Source organism: Molossus molossus, unplaced genomic scaffold (genome assembly GCF_014108415.1).
Source record: "Molossus molossus isolate mMolMol1 unplaced genomic scaffold, mMolMol1.p scaffold_m16_p_17, whole genome shotgun sequence".
Taxonomy (NCBI): Eukaryota; Metazoa; Chordata; class Mammalia; order Chiroptera; family Molossidae; genus Molossus; species Molossus molossus.
This window is the reverse complement of record NW_023425352.1, coordinates 67296330-67318674: the sequence shown is the minus strand read 5'-3', so window position 1 is coordinate 67318674 and position 22345 is coordinate 67296330. Positions and strand designations below refer to the sequence as shown.

Sequence of the window (22345 nt, the reverse complement as noted above, 5' to 3'; positions counted from 1 at the left end):
CCCAAGAGCTTCTGACTTCTTCCACTGCCAGCAGTAATTTGTTTTTTGTGCCCAAATTTGAGAATTTCCTGAAAACTCTAAAAGGTCTCTTTCTACTCCAGGCCTCGAACATGCCCACCCTACCCCCATTTTGTTTTTGTTTTTTTTGCTTCAGTCCGCTTCTTTCAATCTTATGGGTCTGGTTTTCAAATCTCAGGTGTGCCCTACCTGGCTTCAGATATGCAGGCCCCAGGCAGTTGGAGCAGTTCAAGAGCCTCAGGTAATGGCTGAGCTGACCGGGTTGCAGCCACTTGTGTGGCCTGGTGGTCAGCTGCCGGGCGGGGGCTGGGAGCGGAGGGAAGTCACCCACGAGGCTGCGGAGCTGGCCTGGTGCCGTGCTCCTCTGAGATCCGTGCCGTCCGGGTCTGACTGGAGACGTGCCGGGAAGACCTCACCACCACCATTTAGATGCAGCGTTTCTAGGAAGTTGATTGTTAATAAAAACCAAATTTACACTGGCGTGTGGCACCTAGGAAGTTTCTAGTTCTCTAAATACCTAGTTTTGTATCCTTTTGTGTTCACTTTTTCTCAGTATTACCACTTGAATAATTCTCTGTATGGGGGCTCGTCTGTGCTACACACGGGGTGTCTAAATGCAGCAATAAAGCATTTCTTTAAAAAGAAGTTTTCCATGAAGGTGTTTTTTCTGCAAGAGGCTGGGAACCTTTCTGGGTCCCTCTGGCTGGCACCCTCTGGAGGTATCCACCTCTTCACCGTCCCTTCAAGGGAGACACCTCGCCCAGGTGCTGGTGCTCGGAGGGAGGGTGGGAGTGAACTGAAGGAGTCCACACAGGTGTGCTCGTTCGTTTGAAACATCCAGGCCGGACCTGAACTCACCGCTCCGAGAGAAGCAGACTCAAGATCGGGGGTGTACGGCAGCAGGGCCCTTGGAGTAGTCAGCTGCTTAAGGAGCCTTGTGGTTGAAATATTTCCTCAACCACAGCCCAGCCGAGAGAACCAGGGGTGGGGCAGCAGGACTGCCGGCGATAGCTTAGCCTGGCTGCATCCCTGAGTACGGCAGTGCCGTTGACCCAACAGTCTGGAGACCGCAAGCGTGTGCGGAGGTGAACGGGAGGCCGAGGTGGTCCTGGACAGCCTGTGCCTAGGGGAACGGGAGACTCCCTCCACAAGTTGGGGGTGCCACGGCAGGCTTCCAGGAGACTCGGGAGCTAAGTAGGAGGACACCTTGCCAAGTGTCTTCCTTGCCTTCAGCGGAGAAGAGGACCCCAGACCTGGGAGGAGTGTGGGCCCACTGCAGAGCCACTGAGCTTGTGCTCAGCTGTGGTTGGAGAGGTGGTGAGGATGGAGCTGCAAGACCATCAGCTTGTACGATGTGAGCTGGGGGACTGCCCGAGGAGCCTCTGTATTTGGGGACAGGGTGGATTCAGTGAGTGTGGCTGAGGAAATACCAGCTGGGGTCTTACTGCAAGCAGGCTTCAGACCTCCAGGCCTTCGGCCCCTGGACACTAGTGGCAGAGCAGTGGGGTGTAGGGCTGCTTCCTGACCACCTCTAGGGGCACTTTCAATCCTCAGTGTGTCATGGGGTGGCGGACTGCTGCTCCCAGGCCGACCTCCTGCTTTGTAAGTGAACTTGGAGGCACACAGCCATGCCCGTTCATTTACGTAGTGTATTCAGTGATTTCCTGCTAAAATGGCCAAGTTAAATAGTTGGGACAGATGTTCTGGCCTGCAGAGCCTGAAGTGTTTATTTACATGGTCCTTTATAGAAAACTTTTGTCAGCCCTTGGTCCCTGGGAATGTGCCCCTAGAGTTGCTGGTCACTGCCTGTGCATAGGTGTCATTTCCCAGCCTTAGGCATTACTGGGGCTGGAGCCCTGCTGCATCTCCACACGGCTGGTCCTGGAAAGAGCTGAGAGGTGCAGTTCCAGGGGATAAAGGAGAGAGGAAGACCATGCCTCCCTGAGCCGACAGTTCCTCCAGGGTGCGGAGCCCAGCACGCAGCCGGCATGTCCCTTGCTCGCCCAGCTGCCTCTTGGAGCTGAGATGCCGGACGCAGAGGCCAGACTGCACTGGCCTGACCTCGGGCCCCCCTGCACAGGAGGTGGGGGTGGACATCCAGCAGTTCCGGGAGCCGGCGTGGGCTCCACTTTGCCCCGAACCATCTTCCCTCTCCCAGGGGGGAGTGCCAGGCGTCCCGAGACGAGCGGGTCTGGCTGTGGTCGCAGCGCTGACGTACTGTAGTCCGCGGGGCTTCCGGGGAGACGGGAGAGCTTCATGGGTCGGCGTGTGAGAAAGAGTGGAGTCCATTCCCTTATTATCCTTTTCTGATGTGAAACTGTCCTGTTACCAAGTGATGACCATAGTCAACGGAAGCTCTTGGTGGGGATGCTTTTAGTTGATTGGTTGATTGGTATTGGTTCATACCAACAAAACCTTGGTCACCAAAATGTCTCTCCAGACTTCCTTCCAAAACTTTTCTGGTCCATGAAACCCAGTCATCTGGGAGCCCCGGCCCAGGGCTCTCTCTTCGGCCAGGTGTGTGGGCCCTTGAGGACCAAGTGCTGGGTCGCGCCCCTCTGGGAATGCCCGTGGCCTTGATCTGAGTTTCAGAGTGGTCCCCTGCTTCCCCTCCACATTTCTCCGACCCTAGGAACAGCTGCTCTGGTCCCACCCCGCGTGTCGCCGGGAAACGGGCCCAGAGAGGGCCTTGCTCCGATTCACCGAGTGATCCTCTGACTCGGGGCCCTCCCGCCCCACCCCACCCTTGAGGGGCATCTGGGAGGAAGTGCAGAGGCCCCAACCCAAGGCACAGGCTTGGGGTCTCAGCCCTCCCACCGCTTAAGCTGCAGGACGGGAGGGCGGGTCGGGAGGCCTGGAGGTCGGGGGCAGTGCTGCCGGGGCAGGGGTGGAGGACACGCTGTCTTCTACCCTCCGGGCTCTGGCTGTTCTGATAACCCGTAGACCTGAGGTAGATTAACAGAGAAAAGAACCAACCTCCATACATCTGCATGTATGGGAACCCGGCCTGCATGAGAGAGACCCCACATGCGGGAGAGGTCCGGAGGTGGGAAATGACTGTCTGAGCCTGGATGCGGGAGGGGCCTTGGGGCCTCAGAGGGTCATTGCAGATGCTTAGTAAATAGAAGTTGTGCTGCTCTCCAGAGAAGTCAAAAAAGTTGTCTCTTATTTAAGTTTTTCTAGGTAGTTAGGGGAAGGACAAGTTTCTCTTGAGCCTGAAGTTAAAGTGGCCTTTAGCACAAAATAAACCACATACCACTGAGGCAGATCTTGGGATGGCTGGTTCTGGACCGCCACACCTGTTTGTTTTGTCAAAGCCTAGTAGCAAGCACTTGGGGTAAATTTGCAAAACGTTGGGAATGGAAGGGACTCTGGCACAGGGTCACCGAGACGCATCCGGGAGGAGCGCCGGCCTGGCCGGCCCAGCTGCCCCAGGCTGGTGGCCTTTGCCCGTTCCTCTCCGGGATTTTTGCGGAGCCGCAGTTTTGTCATCTGTGGACCTGGGCTGACCATCCCTGCCGTGCCCCTCGGAGCTTTAGAGATAAAGGCAGTGCTGGTAAGACTTCGCGGTTCCCTTTCTGAAGGACCTACTCTGCTCCTTCCAGGAGGCTGGACGGGCAGCCAGATGCACCCAGAAGCTGGGGCCCAGCACAGCTCTGCCCCAGGACGTGCCCACTGCCCCCCACCACTCAGTGCCAGAAACAGCCCTGGGAGCAGACTGGAGATTGATGCAACTTCTGAGTCCTCCGCATGTGCCGTCCCTCCTCAGGAAGACCCGGAACCGCCGTCTTGCCCTGCCCCTGGGGTCAGCGGGCCAGCCAGGGCACTTTCGGAAGCGAAGTGCCCATTACCCAGGAGGGTGCTCTGCGGAAGCCCTCGCCGTACCTTCCCACGAACAACCAAGTTCCAAAGCTCCCCAGTCAAAACCTGCCTGCCAGCGCCGCCCCATCCCAGCTGGTCCCTCTGCCCCCAACACCCCCCTGAGCTCTGCCTGCAGCAGGCTGGTGGGCCTCAGCTCTGGGCTGCTCGGCCGGCTGCCTGACAGGTCCTCTTCTCGAGAAAACCTGGTCCCTCACGCTCGGCCTTTCTGTGGGCCACCAGCGGTGAGCTCCTGGACCCTTGTTTGGTGGCTTCCGCCAGTGGGAGGAGCAGGACCCCTGAACTAAAATAGAACTGGCCAGCCCAGCCGTGTGGCTCCGTGGTTGAGCACTGACCCATGACCAAGAGGTCGCCGGTTCGATTCCTGGTCGGGCACATGCCCAGGCTGTGGGCCTGATCCCCAGTGGGGGGCGTGCAGGAGGCGGCCAGTCGATGTTCTCTCTCATCGATGTTTCCATCTCTTTCTCTCTTCCTTCCTCTCTCTAAAATCAATAAAGGAAAAATAAATAAATAAGTAAATAAATAAATAGCTAGAACTGGCCAGACGACAGCAGGGTTGGCCTTTCTCTGGAAAAGATGAAATGACTGATTAGAATTCAGAGGGGAGGGGAAGGCCTGTGTCAACATGATGAAAACAAGAAATCAAACAGCCCCTTGCTGGTGAGGCCGCAGCAGCGCGTGCGGGGGTGGGGATGTGGCGCTGGGCGCCCAGGCTGGGGCCTCTGAGACTGGGCAGTGGGGCCTCACATGGTTTCAGTGTGTCTGAAATTCACGGAAAATGCGTGTTGGGTATGGAGCTCACGACACACTTGCAGCTCGCTTTTCCCACTTGACAACCAGTTTGATACTTTTGTCAGAAACTTGTGTATCCACCTTGTTCTTTTCAACCATTGCAGAGTTAAGTTAGCTAAATTAAATTAGTTAGCTAACCTTACTGATACAGAGGTTTAGGTTGCTTAAGAAACAAGGCAGAAATCCACACCCTCGCCATCGGCAGTGTCCGTTTGGTGGGGTGGGAGGGAGGGGCAGTTCTGGGCATAGATTCCTAGCTGTAGGAGAACGGGATAGAGCCTCTGTAAGGTGTAAAACATCTCCAAGATAATTCACTTTTCTTCCCACTGTGAAATGTGAGTTCCTTTCCTTCCATCGCAGTGTGCGGTGCCTCTAAAACTGTTGCTGAACGGCGGCCGTTCCCTGCATCTCGCTGGTGTGTGTTTGCATTTCTCAGGTGAGTGCGACTGAGCAGCTCCGAGCACTGCCCACGCCTGCTCATGTGAGTTTCCCTGCCTGGACCTTCTCTTGCATTTTTATCTGCGTTTTTACACGGAGTCATGGGAGCCCTTTATATAAGTGGCAAAGAAGTGCAAGCCATGAGTTTTCCCCAACATTTATGAATAACTTTAAATATGAAAGTTTTAATAATTGCATGGTGAGAATGCATATGCCCCAGGCTCTCCAATGAACACGCTGGTGTATGTGCCGAACCACATCTCCATCTAGCATCGCTCCACCCATCCACCCGGGACAGGCCACTGAGCCAGGACACGGGGTGGAGACACTGAGGCAGAAACTGAACACACTTCACAAAGCAATTTGCAGTGGATGCAGAAGGTCACCTCCCTCGAAATAGCATCTAGGCTTCAGGGGTGTTTCAGCTCCAGACCCAGAAGAGCAGCAAAACCAGAAGGAGCACACCTGGAGAGCTGATGATGTTCAGTGAAGCCCTCCTGAGACCTCCCCTGACTCCCACTTGCCAGAGAGAAATAAAAGCCTCGAGACAAAGGACCCCGCAGCACTCTCCTTCCCAGGAGCATGCCCGCTCCCCTCTCCTCCCCCATGGGCTCCAGGGGACCCCACAGGCTTGCCACCAGGGCAGCACTGGGCAGTTGCAGCTCATCCCAGGCACACCCCCTGAACCTGTCCCAAGGCCCCTTCTCTCTGACTTCTTAGTCAGAGCAGACCGGCCTATGCTCAATTTCCCAGACCTTTCTTGTTTTTCTGTTCCCAGCTTTGATAAACATCCTTTAAAATTCACCTGGACTCGTGCTGGAAACTTGTCCTGCATGAAGTCAAGAACCCACACACTCGGGCCACCCGAGACAGACCCCCAGGGCCAGGCCCCTTTCCAGGAACATATCAACTTACTATTTCATGCGTTTCAGAGTAAATTGCAGTTGAAAGTATACCTCACCCCAACCACTTGAAGGATGGTTTATGGTTCTTTTTGTTCTTAGGGAGAATTTACAGAGTAAAATGCACAAATCTCCAGCGTACCATTTGATGAGTTTCGACAATGTATGCACCTATGTAACCCAAACTGCTATCAAAAATTCTGATGGCCCTTTTCAGTCCTCCCCTGTTCTCATACCTCCTAAAACAAACACTGTTCTGAGTTCTTATCCTAGGGCTTAATTTCAATGGAGGCATACAGTACATACGCCTTTGTATAAGAGTTCTTTCTGCCCTGGCCGGTTTGGCTCCACGGTTAGAGCGTCGGCCGTGGTTCAGAGAAAGAGTTCTTTCTGACAGCACGTTGTTTTGAGTTTCATCCATGCTATTGTATGTTAGTTCTTTCCTTTTCATTGTTGTTTGATGGTCCATTGAATGAATATGCCAATTGTTTCATACATTTTCTTATTGCTGGATACTTTCGTTTACAGTTTTGGCTACTATGAGTAGAACTGCTCAGGATATTTTTGTGAATATGTGTTTTCATTTCTCTTGGGTAAATACCTAGGAATGGAATGCTGGTTCAGAAAGGGAAGGGATATGTTTAGTTTACAAGAAAATAAACACGTGTTTTCCAAAGCAGGTGGATCCTTTCATATCCTCACCAACAATGTGTGAAGGTTAATTCATCTGCTTGCCAACATCTGCTGTTGTCGGTCACCAACATAATATACAAGAGTTTTAGCCTTTCTTGTAGCTGTGCATCGTAATCACCGTGGTTGTAGGTGCAGTTTCCTGCTGACTGACAGTGTTGATCATCTTTATGTGCATCTTGTCACGTGCTTATTTGCCATTCACAAATACCATCGGTCTCGCCCTGGCCGGTTTGGCTCAGCGGTTAGAGCGTCGGCCTGCGGTCCAGAGAGACCCGGGTTCGGTTCCCGCTAAGGGCATGTACCTCGGTTGCAGTTTGTCCCCGGCCCTGGTCGGTCGTGTGGGTGGCAGCCACTCGATGTGTCCCTTTCATATCGATGTTCCTCTCTCTCTCTTCCTCTCTCTCCCTCCCACTCCATCTGAACAAAAAATGGAAAAATGTCCTTGGGTGAGGATAAAAAAAAAACACAAATACCATGGGTCTCTCTGTACAAAGGTCTGTCAAACTATATATAGCCCACTGGTCACACCCAGCCCATGGCCTAAGTTTGTAAAGCCCCTGAACCAGCAATGTGTGTCACATTTGTAAAGGACTTTTTCAAATGCAACAGACTGTAGATAACCTGCCAAACCTAAAATATTTACAGAAGAAATTCTGCTGATCCTGCTATGTATTTAAACCTGCTCTGGCCGGTTTGGCTCAGCGGTTGGAACGTCGGCCTGCAGTCCAGAGACACCCAGCTTTGGTTCCCACTAAGGGCACATACCTCGGTTGCAGTTTTTCCCCGGCCCTGGTTGGGTCATGCGGATGGCAGCCACTCGATGTGTCCCTTTCATGTCGATGTTTCTCTCTCTCTGTCTCTCTCTTCCTCTCTCTCCCTCCCACTCTATCTGAACAAAAACTGGAAAAATGTCCTCGGGTGAGGATAAAAAAATAAAAATAAAGTGGGTCTCTTGTATATAGCATATTGTTGGGTATTGATTTTTTATTTATTTATTTGTTTATTTATGGAGCTAGCAGGATAAACACTTTAATCCATGCCTTAGACCCTGGACAAAGGCACTGGTGTCATTAGTTTCAATCAGTACATGGAGCTGATTTACTGTGACATGGGCCACGCATCACGCTAGCCCTGGTTTAACCTATGGCTGAGCTTTGTCGGGGTGAACAGAACAGGAGCCCTTTAAACTGGGCTCTGAACCTTCTGATGTTTCCTCAGTATTTCCAGTGCCATTTGGGACCTAGAAAATGTATGGAGCAACACATCTGCCCTGGACAACAATCTCTTGCTCAGATGGGAAGTCCATGACTTGAGTGAACGTCTCTGTTCACTGAGTGGAGAAAACATAAACCATCTCTTCATGGATGGCGAGGAACCTCCTGGGTGGCTCCTGTTGTAGCCACAGTGGAAAGCACGTGCTGATCTAATGAACACAGGACTCTGCTTTCTTTGGATTATTTACATATTTTAGAATACCACCTGTTGGTTTTAGCTATACACTGTTTTTAGTGATTGACCTAGGGGCTACAATATACCTACTTAAAATTTTATGAACTACTTAGAATTAATATTGGGCCACTTGATATAAGATATAGAAACCATGTCAATGAAAAAGTCCATTTAATACCTATTGTCTTTTATACTATCTTTAACATGTATTGCAAATGCCATGTGACAATGCTATATCTTTGCTTTAAATTGTTATATATATTTTAAAGGAATCAAGAGGAGGAGAAACGTCTAATTTAGCAAATATTTACCACTTCCGATCCTCTCCCATCTGTCCTGAGGCCTGAGTTTCTATCTGATGTCAGTTCACAGCCTAAAGAACTTCCTTGAGCATTTCTTGTAGATCTGCCAGCAACTGATTCTCCTAGGTTTATTTACCTGAAGATTTCTTTTTTTTTTTATCTTCACCTGAGGACATTTTTCCATTTTTTGTTCAGATAGAGTGGGAGGGAGAGAGAGGAAGAAACATCGATGTGAGAGAGACACACTGAATGGAGCCACCCGCACGACCCAACCAGGGCCGGGGACAAACTGCAACTAAGGTACGTGCCCTTAGCGGGAATCGAACCCCCATCTCTCCGGACCGCAGGCCGACACTCTAACCGCTGAGCCAAACCGACCAGGGCGATATTTCTTGATTTTGTTTTCATACTTGAACGATATTTTTTGCTAGCTACTGTGTTGGTGATTGTTTTCTTTTAGTGCTTTAAGAATGCTGTTCCATGGTCTTCTGGCCCCTACGTCTCTGATGAAAAGTTCATCTGTAATTACAACCATTCCACTGTATGTAATATATATCACAGCTTCCAAGGTTTCTCTTTAACTCTGGTTTTGAGGAGTCTGCCCCTGAAGTATGGCTCACTTTGTATTTATTTTGCTTGGGTTTCGCTGAGCTTTTTTTATTTTATTTTCTGTATTGATTTTAGAGAGGAAGCGAGAGGGAGTGAGAGATTGAAACATCGAGGAGGGAGAACATCGATTGGCCGCCTCCTGCATGCCCCCCACTGGGGATTGGGCCAACCTGGGCATGTGTCCTGACCGGGAATCGAACATGGGTTGACGCTCAACCACTGAACCACATGGGCGGACTTGGCTGAGCTTCTTGAAGATACCCAGACTGGGGTAGCGGGGAGGCTTTTGTCTCCACGGAATCAGTGATTATGGCTTTTTGTGGGGGAGGGGATGTGAGCTGTCAGGTTGGTCGGAATACAGTCTGTGGAAGCAAACCTGTTTAGCTGCTGCTGCTGTTGTTGGTCCTCACCTGAGGATATTCTTCCACTGATGTGTAGATGGAGTGGGAGGGGGGAGGGAGAGAGACAGCGATTGGTTGCCTCCCGCAGGACCCCGACCAGGGCCGGGACTGAACTGCAAACCCTTGGTCCTCAGGCTGACACACTAGCCTCTGAGCCAAAGTGGCCAGGGCAAATCTGTCTTAACTGACCTTTATTTTATTTATTTATTTATTTATTTTTATCCTCACCCGAGGACATTTTTCCATTTTTTGTTCAGACAGAGCGGGAGGGAGAGAGAGGGAGAAACATCAATGTGAAGGGACACATCGAGTGGCTGCCACCCGCACGACCAACCAGGGCCGGGGACAAACTGCAACCGAGGTACGTGCCCTTAGCGGGAACCGAACCCGGGTCTCTCCAGACCGCAGGCCAACGCTCCAACCGCTGAGCCAAACCGGCCAGGGCAGACCTTTATTTTTATGACAATGAAGTCTTAATTCAACAAGAATTTATTTGGGCCTATACTACACACAAGAAGTTGAACTAAGCGAACAGAACAGAGAAGTCATTCTGTCTCCAGCAAGGAGCCGTCAGCGTGCTGGTCAGCTGGCAGGGCGCTGCGGAGCCGGAGCCGGCGGGGGGGCGCGGGGCCCGCGTGTCCCGCCAGATCGCAGCGTGGGCTCACTCCCGGCTGCGGAGGGGAAGGTCAGGGACTGAAGCCGGAGGGGCGCGGGGCCCGCGTGTCCCGCCGGATCGCAGCGTGGGCTCACTCCCGGCTGCGGAGGGGAAGGTCAGGGACTGAAGCCGGAGGGGCGCGGGGCCCGCGTGTCCCGCCGGATCGCAGCGTGGGCTCACTCCCGGCTGCGGAGGGGAAGGTCAGGCCGCGTGTCCCGCCGGATCGCAGCGTGGGCTCACTCCCGGCTGCGGAGGGGAAGGTCAGGGGCTGAAGCTGGAACGCGGCCCACCCTGGGCAGCCTTTGGTTTGAAGCTGGTCAGCCTGGGGCCTGAGGTCAAAACTCCCAGGGATCCTGGGAAGCTTGGGAAGAAAGAGGCCAGGAGGCCTGCCCCTGCCGCCCCGTGAGCTCCCCGCCTGCCGGCTTCGGGGCGCCGGCCCGGAGCGAGGCGGCTCGGCAGCCGTCATATGGCAACGCTGTTGGGAATCCGGTCTGGAGACAGGTAGTAATAGGGCAGCTTCTTGTTCTTGTTGCGCTCGGCGATCACACTGACGATGGCGGCCAGGTCCTTGCGGAAGCGGGCCATGGCCTCCTTCACGGGCCTCTCGATGAAGTGCTCCTCCGGGTACATGCCCAGGAACAACTGAGAGCGCGGACAGACAGACAGACACAGGTGAGTCTGCAATGCAGCGACGTTAATTGGCAGACCTTGTCCCACCCCAGAGGTCACCCCTTGGCGGTCAGCCCCTGCTGCTCGCTGAGGAGGTAAGTGCCGTCCCCAGCCTGGCTCCCCGAGGACAGCGCTGGGCGGGGGCTGCAGACGATGGAGACGCAGCGGCCCTGCCGGGTGGCACAGGGACACGGGCCGGCGCCCGCAGCGAGGCCGTGTGGTCCCGGCAGGTGGCCTTGCTGCACAGCACCCGCCGGCCACCCCGCTCCCGCGGCACAGGGGCAGCCTGCCGTCCCCACCGTGTGGGCGGGGTGTGCTCGCCGCACCCCACACAGATGTCTGCAGATGGAAACGACACAGGGAAGCTACTGGATGGCTGACCCGGGAAGGCTCCGCACCCGGGCCGTGGGAGAGGCAGCACGCGCTGTGGGTGGGGTTTGGAGGAAGCTGGTGGGGGCAGCTCAGCCTCAACACTGCCGGAGAACCCGCTGCTGGGAGTGTGCCCTCTGGCCCTCGGACACGCAGGTGTCCTGCAGTGTCCAGCCCCGGGGTGTGGGAGTCATTCCGAGCACTGAGCCGTGCGGTGGGCACCAGCCTCAGGCTCGGAGAAACGGGTGTGTGCGTGGCCCAGGACGCTCCTGGTCGTTAGCTCTGGGCAGCAGGGAGAAGCCCACAAGAGAGCTTTGTCAGCAGCTGGGGCGCCTTTGTGGGGACGTCACAGTGGAGCAGGGTCCTCCTACCACCCCGAGCTCCCTCGAGCCTCAGGACTGACGACCTGTGGGCCACTTCCGCCTCGGAAGTCGGATTCCTGAAGGCCAGGTATCCGCCCTTGTCCCGGATCTCAAAACCCTGAGGTTGAGGAGTGGGTCGGACCTGGGGCACACGGCCTCACCTCGTTTTCCTGGAACTGGCTCAGTGCCCACACTGCGCCCAGATGCCAGCAGGAGCGGCCTCGGTCGGGCAGCGTCTCGACGATCTGCTCAATGGTGACCACCCCCTTGGCGGTGGGCGGTGGGGCCCGCATGGTTGGCGGGGCGTTGGGGATCCAGGAGCACCAGTCATACTACAGGGAGAGACGCTGCGTGCTGTCCAGCTGCTGCCCCCCATGTTCCCACCCCCACTGTGCACCCACCCCTCCAGCAGGGCCAGCAGTTGGGCCCCAGCCCCTTGCTGTGGGTGGCCGGGGCCCTCTGCTAAGTGGGCAGAGTTCTCAACAGGACACCTGATGTGAGCCCTGAGGGCCACCCGGCGTCCTGTAGCTGACTGGGGGGCTGAAAGGCTAAGAGAGGTGGCCTCACCCTGCAGGTCAGTAGCAGTCAGGGTCAGGTGACCTTGGCGATTTCCCACCCAGAGGTCTCACCCTGCCCCTGCCCACCTGGCCGAAGTTCACGGCGGCATGCTGAGCGGAGGCTGTGAAGATCACCACAGTCAGGTACTCGGACAGCTTCTCCCTCGTCTTGACGGACTTCGGGAAACCTAGGGCGGAGCCAGGGAGTGCTGAGGCCCCGTCTCCCAGGAGGGGCACCCAACCAGCAGAGCCCTCCCCACCCAGCCTTCCCCGGGTCCCCCACATCCGTGCTGGCGAGACCGGCATGGGCGAGACACACTGGGAGGGCGAGAGCGGCTGGGTCCAGGGTCCTGACGTTTCTGACCCAGGCTCTCAGGATCACAGAACGACCCTGAAATGTCTCCATGAAGCATCCTGGTGGCCAGGGGTCCCTTGGGGACTCTGGCACCGGCACCAGGTTCTAAGGTGTATGTCACAAGGAAATTCAGAGGTGCAGGGGTGGGGGAGAGCTGGGAGTGGCCGTACCTGAGGCCTTCTTGCCCCGCATGCCGTACACGTAGACATCTCTCACGAAGTCCTGCAGCTCCTGGTCCTCCACCACCACCTGGTCACTCTCGTAGTAGATGCCCACCACGTCGGCCGTAAACCTGGCTCAGGAGAAGAGGCCCAGCGAGGAGTGGGTGATCCAGCTAGGGTCTGCCGAGCTGTGCCCCAGGCCCCAGGGCAGGACGCTGTCATTTACCCCTTAACATCCAGGTCACTAGGTCACCCCCCCCCCAGGTCCCCCTTCCTCCATCAGTGCCCTGACAACAAAGCCAGGCACCTGGCTCTGAGTCCATCAATGCCCGTGTCCACTCCCCCTGCAGCACCTCCACGCAGGCCACACAGAGTGGACCCACAACGCAGCAGTCACTCACGTCTTGATGGCCTCCCACACCAGGAGCCCGTCGTCCCGGTAGAAGTAGTAGGGAATGTCCTCTGTGCTGTCCATGCCCCGGGCCTTGATGGCCTCAGGAAAGCACAGGGAGGTGTAGGTCAAGTCCTGCATGGCCTTCTGCACCATCTGCACGTGCCCACCGCCCCCGGTGGCATTGGCCTGAGGGGAGGGAAGAGAGAGTGCTGTGAGCGGAGGCAGCCCCCTCCCCAGCTTCGCCCAGCTCACCAGGAGGCCAGCGGGGCCTTGGCCAGGCATGCAGAGGCCGAAGCCAGGTCCTGTGAGGCGGGGGGAGGGATGTTTAACTCGGAGAGGTTACGGGAGGAGCCTCTGCAAGGGGTTGACGTGGATGGGTTTGTGCAGAGACTGGGCAGCTGCAGAAGGAGGGGCAGACTCCCACCCTGAGTGGCAGCGGGGACAGCTGGGGACCTGGGCTGCTGCAGCCTGGAGTCTGCTCTCGCTCTGAGCTCAGGCTGCCCAGAATCCCAGGACTGCTCAGTGGCCAACCTTTGGATGAAAGAAAGGGGCAGATCCCAGCCCCAGGACATCCACAATTGTGTTGAGGGCTAGTGGTGTGCTTAGGGGAGGGTTGGAGAGGGTACAAGGAGGGACCCGGACCTCCTCCCGGCGGCTGGGCCGGGCGCCGGGCTCTCAAGCATGCACACGCGCCCTTGGAGGCTACGCAGCCTTGGGTGCTGCGTGCCAGACACGCGTCCTCGGCTCATTTGCCCCATGTGGGACTGAGCAGAGACGCCCGGTACTACTGGAAAGGGACAGGACGGTCACTACACGGAGACGTGAGCTTGGAGCTCGTGGTGATGCGCCTTGTTCCTCGTCCCGTGGGGATGCCTTTCTGGAGAATGAGGCCAACACAGTGCAGAGAGGGGGTGTGAGCCGGCGTGCTTGGACCCGGGACCCCGAGTCCTGGGTCATCCTGGTCTGAGCCCCTCGCCCCACACGTCCAGGTGTATGAGGTAGTACATTTCCTTTCCAGCTGCCGCTGGTTCGAGCTGGGTTTGTCCTTCGCAGCCCGAAGAGTAGCTCGACCTGAGCGCTGGGGATGGGGGGAGGGGGGGAGTCTGGGCTTGGGAAGGCTACGGGGGGTCAAAGCAGAGTGGGGTGCTGCCTGGGAGAACGTACGGGACGAGCAGGAACTGAGGCGGAAAATGGGCTGGGAGCACTGGGCCTGGGAGGGCAGAGGGTGGGGAGGCTGTGTTGCGAGTGATGGGCGGCAGGGTGGTGGGGGTGCAGGTCCCTAGTGCGCAGGAGGTGAGGAGTGGGTGCCCGGAGGCTGGGTCTGCACCCACGTGCCTGAAGGTGAAGGGGGGTGGAGGAAGTGACCGGGAGGCCGCCGAGAAGGAGAAGGAACGGGCTGCAGGCAGGAGAGGAGGGCTCGCCCAGCGGCGGGGGGAAGGGGCCAGAGACCAGCCACAGACCTGGGAGCCTGCGCTCTGCCCCCCCCCCCCCGCCTCCACCTCGTGCCTCCGGCCTCCTGAGAGGGAACCCGTGCAGGCTTCAGAAGTGGGTGCCCCGGCGGGGCCGGCCCTGACGGGTGGGTGGGAGGTGCCCACCTTGTCGAAGAGGCCGCACTCGCAGATGAGCTGCTCCCGGGCCTTGGTGTTGATGGCGATGGTGAACCGCACGTGCGCCACCAGGAGCTGGGCAGAGGGCAGAGCAGACGTCAGCGAGGCCGGCGGGGCTCGGCCAGGTCTGTGTCTCCTCTGCAGCCCGGACCCTTGGCATCTCGGCCAGTCCATGGAGGGTGCGGCTGGACGCTCAGCAGCAGTGCCGGTGACACGGGGACAGCCAGCGCTGTCTACAGCTTGTCTACGTGCCAGGCACTGTGTCAGGCTCTAAATGTGTGAACTCCTTTAGCCCTACAGCGACCTACGGGGCAGGCGCACTGTTTGACCTTTCTTATACCTGAGGCACCTGGGATATTTCTAGGCCGCTGTCACCCCAGCAGTCAGCGCTGATGGGGCTCAGAGAAGGGCAGTGACGGAGGGGCTGCTGCCTGGGCTCAGACAAAGATAATGCTGAGCTCATCTTCCGTTTCCAACTCGGGGTGTCAGGCCCCAGCCCTGTGTCCTCGGGAAGCAGAGGTGTTACTGCCCCCTAAACATCTCTCCAGGGGTCCCTGTCTGCTGGCCCTCCCAGCACAGTCCTGTGAGGGGGGTCAGTGCTCCTCCCCGTCCCTCCTGTCCCCTCCAACCAGACACCTCCCCCACTGGGCGAGGCAGAAGCTTGCTCTACCTTAAAAACGGGGTGCACGGCGGGCAGCTGGCGGTACATGGCGATGCCAAAAACCTCTGACACCAGGTGTGTGCGCAAGAGGTGGGTGATAGTCTGGTGGACGTGGAAATCGCTGGAGCGCACCCAGATTTTGGCCAGAAGCCAGTCATATTTTGCATCCGAAGGAAGGAAAATGGGGTTTTCTTCTCCCGGGACTTGGTTGAGCTGGTACATAGAAGAGAGAACACATGCTGCAATCCTTCACCCCGACTGCAGCCACAGGAGAGCCTGGCCCCTGGGAAGTTCCAGAAGAACCCAGATCTCTTGTCCCAGCGACGTGGAAGTGGGGTACAGACTGACAATCCCCAGAGGGGGTGGGGAGATAAACCACAGAGCTTACATGCATGTACGCGTGACCAATGGACATGGACAACAAAGCTGGGGACAGGGTGGGGAGGGAGGGGAGGAGGGTGTCAATGGGGGAAAAGGAGAAACATCTGTAACAAAAATAAATAATTAATTAAATAATTTTTTAAAAAAGAATCCAGATCTCTTAAACAGTGGCCTTGGAATCCTGAGAGGACCCCGAGGGAGGGCAGGTGGCTCAGACACATGCTCACACCTGTGGGACCCTGGACGCTTACTGAGCCTGTCAGCGCTCTGCCGTTGCCGTCGGGAACAAGGGGACAGCACTCCGCTCACAGAGCGACTGCAGCCGTGAATCAGCAGGCATGAGGGCGCCAGCAGGAAGTGCGCAGGTGAGGTGCCCAGGCACCTGTCCTGGTCTTCCCCCGCCCTTCCTCCTCTTGCCTCCCCCCCTGGCACTCCCCGGGTCTGGCTGCCTTTTGGTTTCCGGCACTTTCCCTTCCTCTACTCTTCCCTTAAATGCTGCTGTGCCCAGCTGTGCTGCGTGCCGGCTGTGCTGCGTGCCGGCTCTACTGCGTGCCCAGTGCTGCTGTGCTGCGTGCCCAGTGCTGCTGTGCTGCGTGCCGGCTGTGCTGCATGCCCGGCTCTACTGCGTGCCCGGCTGTGCTGCGTGCCCAGTGCTGCTGTGCTGCGTGCCGGCTGTGCTGCATGCCCGGCTGTGCTGCGTGCCGGCTCTACTGCGTGCCCGGCTGTGCTGCGTGCCCAGTGCTGCTGTGCTGCGTGCCCAGTGCTGCTGTGCTGCGTGCCGGCTGTGCTGCATGCCCGGCTCTACTGCGTGCCCGGCTGTGCTGCGTGCCGGCTGTGCTGCATGCCCGGCTGTGCTGCGTGCCGGCTCTACTGCGTGCCCGGCTGTGCTGCGTGCCGGCTGTGCTGCATGCCCGGCTGTGCTGCGTGCCGGCTCTACTGCGTGCCCGGCTGTGCTGCGTGCCCAGTGCTGCTGTGCTGCGTGCCCAGTGCTGCTGTGCTGCGTGCCGGCTGTGCTGCATGCCCGGCTCTACTGCGTGCCCGGCTGTGCTGCGTGCCGGCTGTGCTGCATGCCCGGCTGTGCTGCGTGCCGGCTCTACTGCGTGCCCGGCTGTGCTGCGTGCCGGCTGTGCTGCATGCCCGGCTGTGCTGCGTGCCGGCTCTACTGCGTGCCCGGCTGTGCTGCGTGCCCAGTGCTGCTGTGCTGCGTGCCGGCTGTGCTGCGTGCCTGGCTGTGCTGCGTGCCGGCTCTACTGCGTGCCCGGCTGTGCTGCGTGCCCAGTGCTGCTGTGCTGCGTGCCGGCTGTGCTGCGTGCCCAGTGCTGCTGTGCTGCGTGCCGGCTGTGCTGCGTGCCCAGTGCTGCTGTGCTGCGTGCCCAGTGCTGCTGTGCTGCGTGCCGGCTGTGCTGCATGCCCGGCTGTGCTGCATGCCCGGCTTTGCTGCGTGCCCGGCTATGCTGCGTGCTCGGCTCTGCTGCGTGCCGGCTGTGCTGTGTGCCCGGCTGTGCTGCGTGCCGGCTGTGCTGCGTGCCCGGCTCTGCTGTGTGCCCGGCTCTGCTGTGTGCCCGGCTGTGCTGCGTGCCCGGCTGTGCTGCGTGCCGGCTGTGCTGCGTGCCCGGCTCTGCTGTGTGCCCAGTGCTGCTGTGCTGCGTGCCTGGCTGTGCTGCGTGCCCGGCTCTGCTGTGTGCCCAGTGCTGCTGTGCTGCGTGCCTGGCTGTGCTGCGTGCCTGGCTCTGCTGTGTACCCAGTGCTGCTGTGCTGCGTGCCGGCTGTGCTGCGTGCCCGGCTCTGCTGTGTGCCCAGTGCTGCTGTGCTGCGTGCCCGGCTCTGCTGCGTGCCCGGCTCTGCTGCGTGCAGGACTAGCTCCTCATTCCCAGGGCTCTGGGGCCCTTGTGCTGCAGTGTCCCCGAGGTCACCGTCCTGAGCCCAGACCTGCGGCCAGGTGCCTCCCTAGTAGAGACCAGGCTGTCTTACCTCCCAGCTGCAAGTCCACACTGGGCCAAGGTCATTTTTCTCTAAAAGAACAATCATGTCATGCCGATCCCTTCTTCTGAAACACTCAGTCACTTCCTTTCTTTAAAAACCTTTATCTCAAAATACCTGAAAAGGGGCCTGGCCGCTGACGTCAGATCCCTGCTCGCATCCCCTCGCATCTGCAAGCCCTGGTCCTTAGCTTTGCCCATGCCAGCAGCCACTGGCATTCCCTGCCCTGGCTCAGCTTCAGGACCCCGCAGGTGAGGTGAGTCTGCAGGCAGGCGCCCTCATTGCCTGTCTCTCAGAGGACAGCGTCTGGAAGTAAGGGTGGACCTGAGGGTGGTGCTGTCCGGACCAGAGGAGAGTGGGGAGCAGCTCCAGCTGCGGGGGCTGAGGGGAGGGCTGGAAGGGCTGTGCTGAGGCAGGCCCTGCAGACATCAGTGCAGCTGCGGCAGAGGGAGGAGAGCCGCCTGCTTTCCAAGGTACTTTCCCCGGCTCTCTTTCAAAGCAGCTGTGTCCAACAGGAACAGTGCAGGTCACAGACAGAATTCTAAGTTTTCAGGCAGCCTCAGTAATAGAAGTAAAAGGAAACAGGTGACATTTATATTAATAATATGATTTTTTAACCTACTAGATCTAAAACATTATCATTTCAACATAAAATAATATAAAATTATTCGTGAGATATTTATACCCTTCATATGGGTATTATGTTGTATCGCTACCATGGAGAAAAGCTAATGGTGTTTTTGAGGAGTACTGACACCTTGCTAAGTCAACTTATTAATTCTAGTGGCTTTTAAAAAATTGACACCTTGTTAAGTTAACTTATTAATTCTAGTGGCTTTTAAAAAATTGACACCTTGTTAACTTATTAATTCTAGTGGCTTTTAAAAAAATTGACACCTTGCTAAATTAACTTATTAACTTCAGTAGCTTTATAAAAAATTAGAATCTGTTAGGTTTTCTAGGTCCACCATCAATCATATCATTACCAAAATATAGTCTTTTCTGTTATTTACATGTTTATTTTATTTTCTTGTTTATCACATCTAGGACAATGTTAAATAACAATGGTGATATTCTTGGTGTTTTTTAAATTTTTTATTGAATGTACTGGGGTGACATTGGTTAATGAAATCGATACGTTTTCAGGTGTACAATTCTATACCTCATCTGTCTGTTGTGTTCTGTGTTCACCACCCAAGTCAAGTCTCCTTCCATCACCATTTATCCCCCTCTACCCTCTCCCACCCCCCACCCCCCTTCCCTCTGGTAACCACCATTCTGTTGTCTGTGTCTAAGAGTTTTTGTTTTTTTGCTTAATCCCTTCACCTTTTCCAACCAGCACCACAACCCCTACTGTCTGTCAGTCTGTTCTCTGTATCTGTGTCTGCTTCTATTTTGTTTAACTGCTTTGATCATTAAACATTCTTGTTCCTGATTTTAATGGAAATGGCCTCAGGATTGCCATTTTTGAATGATATTTCCTGGCTTTGTCATGTGGAAATCATTTCCTTCTATTATTATTTTAATTTTTATAAGTCGTGGCTACTAAATGTTATTAAATTTCCTTTAGCTTTCAACTGATATGACCAGAAGGTTTTCCCTATTGATTTAGGGTATTATACTGACAGGTATCCTGCTGCGGAGGCATCTGGGTTATGACATATCAGTCACTTACGAACTGCTGCGTTCACTTTGCTGGTACCCTTGTCCGAGTTCTCTTAGCATCTCTGGGTCACGGGCGTGGTCTCAGCCCTCCCTGGAGGGGCGGCACCAGGCGCCCCGAGGCCACGCCTGCGGCCAGAGTGACCGGGGGCGCTGTCTCAGGGAGCCCTGGAGTGCGTCGTCTGAAGGTACCGGCAGCTCAGCGGCCCCCACAGGTCTCTGGCCAGGCACTTACTCAGTGTCCTCGTCGCGTATGTGGAAATGGGCTGATTTTCTACAATTTTGTCTAATAATTTCTGTTTTGCTTGGTTTTTCCTCTCATTTTTCAAATTTGTTGCCACATAATTACTTTTAAAAAAATTTGTGACCATCTTTCTTCTTATGCCTAATCGTATATATTTTGGCTCTTTTATTCTTTCATTAGCCTCTTAAGGGATTATTTTCTTGGAACTTTTTCAGAACCAGATTTTGAATTTATTACCCTCTGGCCTTCGTCTGCATGGTTCTTTATAGTCTACAAAGCCTCCATTTTCAGGAGTGGGAAGAGCTTCAGGAATATTCCGTGACTCGCCAGGGTCCCGCGGCCTGTAGGCACGGGGCAGAGCTGGGACAGAAGCCAGGCCCGCCCAGGCCGTCCGCGGTCTCGGGGCACAGGCTGCCCGCCAAGGCGCACGCGGTGGGCAGCGGCCCCTCCTGCGGTTGACTTCAGCCTGCTGTCCCTCTTCCCTGGGCTGCATTCCGAAGCGCGGGGCTCCTCTCTGACTGCGCTGGCTCCGTTCTCGAGGAGACGTGCCCGGGACTGGGCGGCCGGGCAGCATGGGCTCTGGAAGCCAGACCGCCTGGCGTGAGTCCCAGCTTTGCCACTAACTATGTGCACCTGTGCCTCAGTTTCCCCATCTGAGGAAAACGGTCCCTGGCCATAGTGTCCACCTACCTTGCAGGGTTGAGGTGATGGTTACGTGAATAGGGACAGGTCCTTACCGGCAACCCTGACAGCTGAACGTTCAGCATCCAAGATTCTCAAGGCTTCAGCAGTGCGCATGCTTCACTGCGTGGTGCCTCCTCCTCCCACCCTGCCCGGGACAGCACACTACTTGCGCTCAAACACGCTAGGTCTTCCTGCGGTGACAAACGAATTTCTCCTTCAATGGGACAAAGCCCGTAACAGCCTCTCCTGCTGATTCAGAGGAAGTTTTGCTACCGATGAATTTGCTGCCAATTTTTGAAAAACCGAGTAGTGTACATTTTTTTTTAGATTTCAGAATTGAGGATAAGGGATTGTGGACCGTGCGGGCAACCCTTAAGGACAGTCTTGGCCTGTGGTTAGCACTGGGCAACATCAGCGGCTTTTCTGTCTATAGCACCCAACGCCTGTCCACAGTTGGCTCAAAGTACTGTTTGCTGAATGCTTGTCTGCCTGTTGCCATGGGCCCTGTTGCCATGGGCCCTGTTGCCATGGGCCCTGTGCAGACACCCCAAGGACCTCTGCCTGGCCCTCCCTGGGTACTGTTTCCTGCCGTCTGGACACCGGCTGTCTCGGTGCCCCGCATCTGGTGCTTTGGGGAAGCAGAGAGCAGCCAGGAGTGGGGAGAGAGGAAACTCTGCCCCACCTGCCTCTCCCCCAAACTGCTCCCCTCTCTCTTCTCCCACTGTCCTTGGTGGAAACCAGAGCCCTGGGCCCTGGAAGACAGCTTCCCAGGACTGGCCCGGCCCCAGGCCCAGCCTCCCTGGGGTCTCTCGGTGGCTTCAGTCTCCCGCCCACATCACAGTGTCACCAGGGCCCTGTGGCCATTTTGATCTGGGGTCCCTGCTCAGGGTTGGGGTGAACTATGTTATCCCTGGGCAGGTCTTCCGCAGAGCACCTCGCCTTGCTAGGGGTTCCTCGAGTGTATCTGGGGACGTGGAGCCCTCTCTGTCCCTGTGGACAGCGCTGTCCCCTGGAAGAGCTCAGTGGTGCCTTCCTCAGGACCCGCGGCACAGAGCCTCCTTCCCTGGAGGTCTGGGCGGAGCGCCCAGGAGAAGAGGCGGCAGCAGCCTACCTGGATGGCAATGGGGACTATCTTGTTGGCCAGGTTCTTGTACAGCAAGCAGATGGGTGCGGCCAGGAACTGCAGAGTGCAGGGGTCCGTTTTGTTGGCATCGATGCCGTCCAGCAGCTCGAAGTCCACGATGAAGATGTTCCCTTGCTGGAGGAGCAAGGGGAAATGTGTCCGAATCAGGGTCAGCTCCAGATGGACCTGCAGTGAGGCCCGCAGGGAGGAGGGGCAGCCCTGCAGGGCCCTGAGCTGTGTTCAGAATTGGTTGGTTCTCCGACTCAAAGGCTGGTTCCCATCAAGACTTTTCAGGTTGTGAGGTTTCCCCACCAGGTGACGGAATGGCAGTGGCCAGTTCGCTTTCGTGTTGCCTGAAATCTGTTCAGTCCTGTGAAAGATGCCGAAAGCCCGCCCAGAGAGGCCGTTGGACAGGAAGAAAGCACAGAGAGCTTGGATGAAAAGGGGGTGTCCACTAGCAGAGTGTCACTGTGGGACTCCAGCCACATCAGTTCAGAACTGAACTCCACCGCGAGTCACCCTGGGACAGAGAGGAGAGGGGCGGGTCTGGGAAGGGCAGGGTCCGCAGGGCTGCTGTGTAGGGGTGGGGTCTGCGGAGGCAGGCAGGGGCTGAGGGTCCGGATGTGGTCCTCAGGTAGGGGGTGCTCTTTGGGGGCAGGGAGTGCTGTGCTCTGTGTCCTTGTGTGAGGCGGGGGGCACCGTGGATGTGTCACTGGGTGCGAGTTCGTTGAGCTTGCTGACACTCCTGATTTGCTCCCTGGTCTGTTTTTTGTGTCACTACAGAACGCACGTGCCTGGGGTTCGGGAAAGGTAGAGAACTGCCGGCTCCAGACTGCACCTGAGCCCTCCGAGGGGTCCTGACCCGAGTGTGCAGGCGTCCTTTTGCACAGCGGAGGCCAGCTCAGGCCAGACTCGGAGTTCGGGCAGCGGGCAAGCGTGCTTCGTCAGCCCCCGTGTGTGTGTGTGTGTGTGCGTGTGGCAGGTGTACACAGAGTGGC

General features: G+C 56.5%; 2 protein-coding genes across 6 annotated transcripts in view; one reads left to right on the top strand and one right to left on the bottom strand.

Annotated features, from left to right (window-relative positions):
• Nucleotides 1-15985, top strand: part of MARCHF8 (membrane associated ring-CH-type finger 8) — a 184605-nt gene extending 168620 nt beyond the window's left edge. Inside the window, exon 14 of one of the 3 annotated variants that reach the window (XR_004959965.1) lies at nt 15803-15985. The gene's annotated coding sequence lies outside the window, so the exon portion shown is untranslated. Of the gene's footprint in view, nt 1-196; nt 660-3623; nt 3643-15802 lie in introns of those variants that run through there. The other 2 variants (XR_004959967.1, XR_004959966.1) reach the window with 2 other exon arrangements.
• ALOX5 (arachidonate 5-lipoxygenase) overlaps nt 10582-22345 on the bottom strand; it is a 47173-nt gene continuing 35409 nt past the window's right edge. For all 3 annotated transcript variants that reach the window (XM_036264715.1, XM_036264718.1, XM_036264716.1), the window contains exons 7-14: nt 21336-21482; nt 15283-15486; nt 14601-14687; nt 13013-13191; nt 12621-12742; nt 12183-12283; nt 11700-11870; nt 10582-10780 (exon numbers count right to left, since the gene is read on the bottom strand). In XM_036264715.1, coding sequence (XP_036120608.1) covers nt 10601-10780; nt 11700-11870; nt 12183-12283; nt 12621-12742; nt 13013-13191; nt 14601-14687; nt 15283-15486; nt 21336-21482 — 1191 coding nt within the window. In that variant the 3' untranslated portion in view covers nt 10582-10600. The remainder of the gene's footprint in view (nt 10781-11699; nt 11871-12182; nt 12284-12620; nt 12743-13012; nt 13192-14600; nt 14688-15282; nt 15487-21335; nt 21483-22345) is intronic.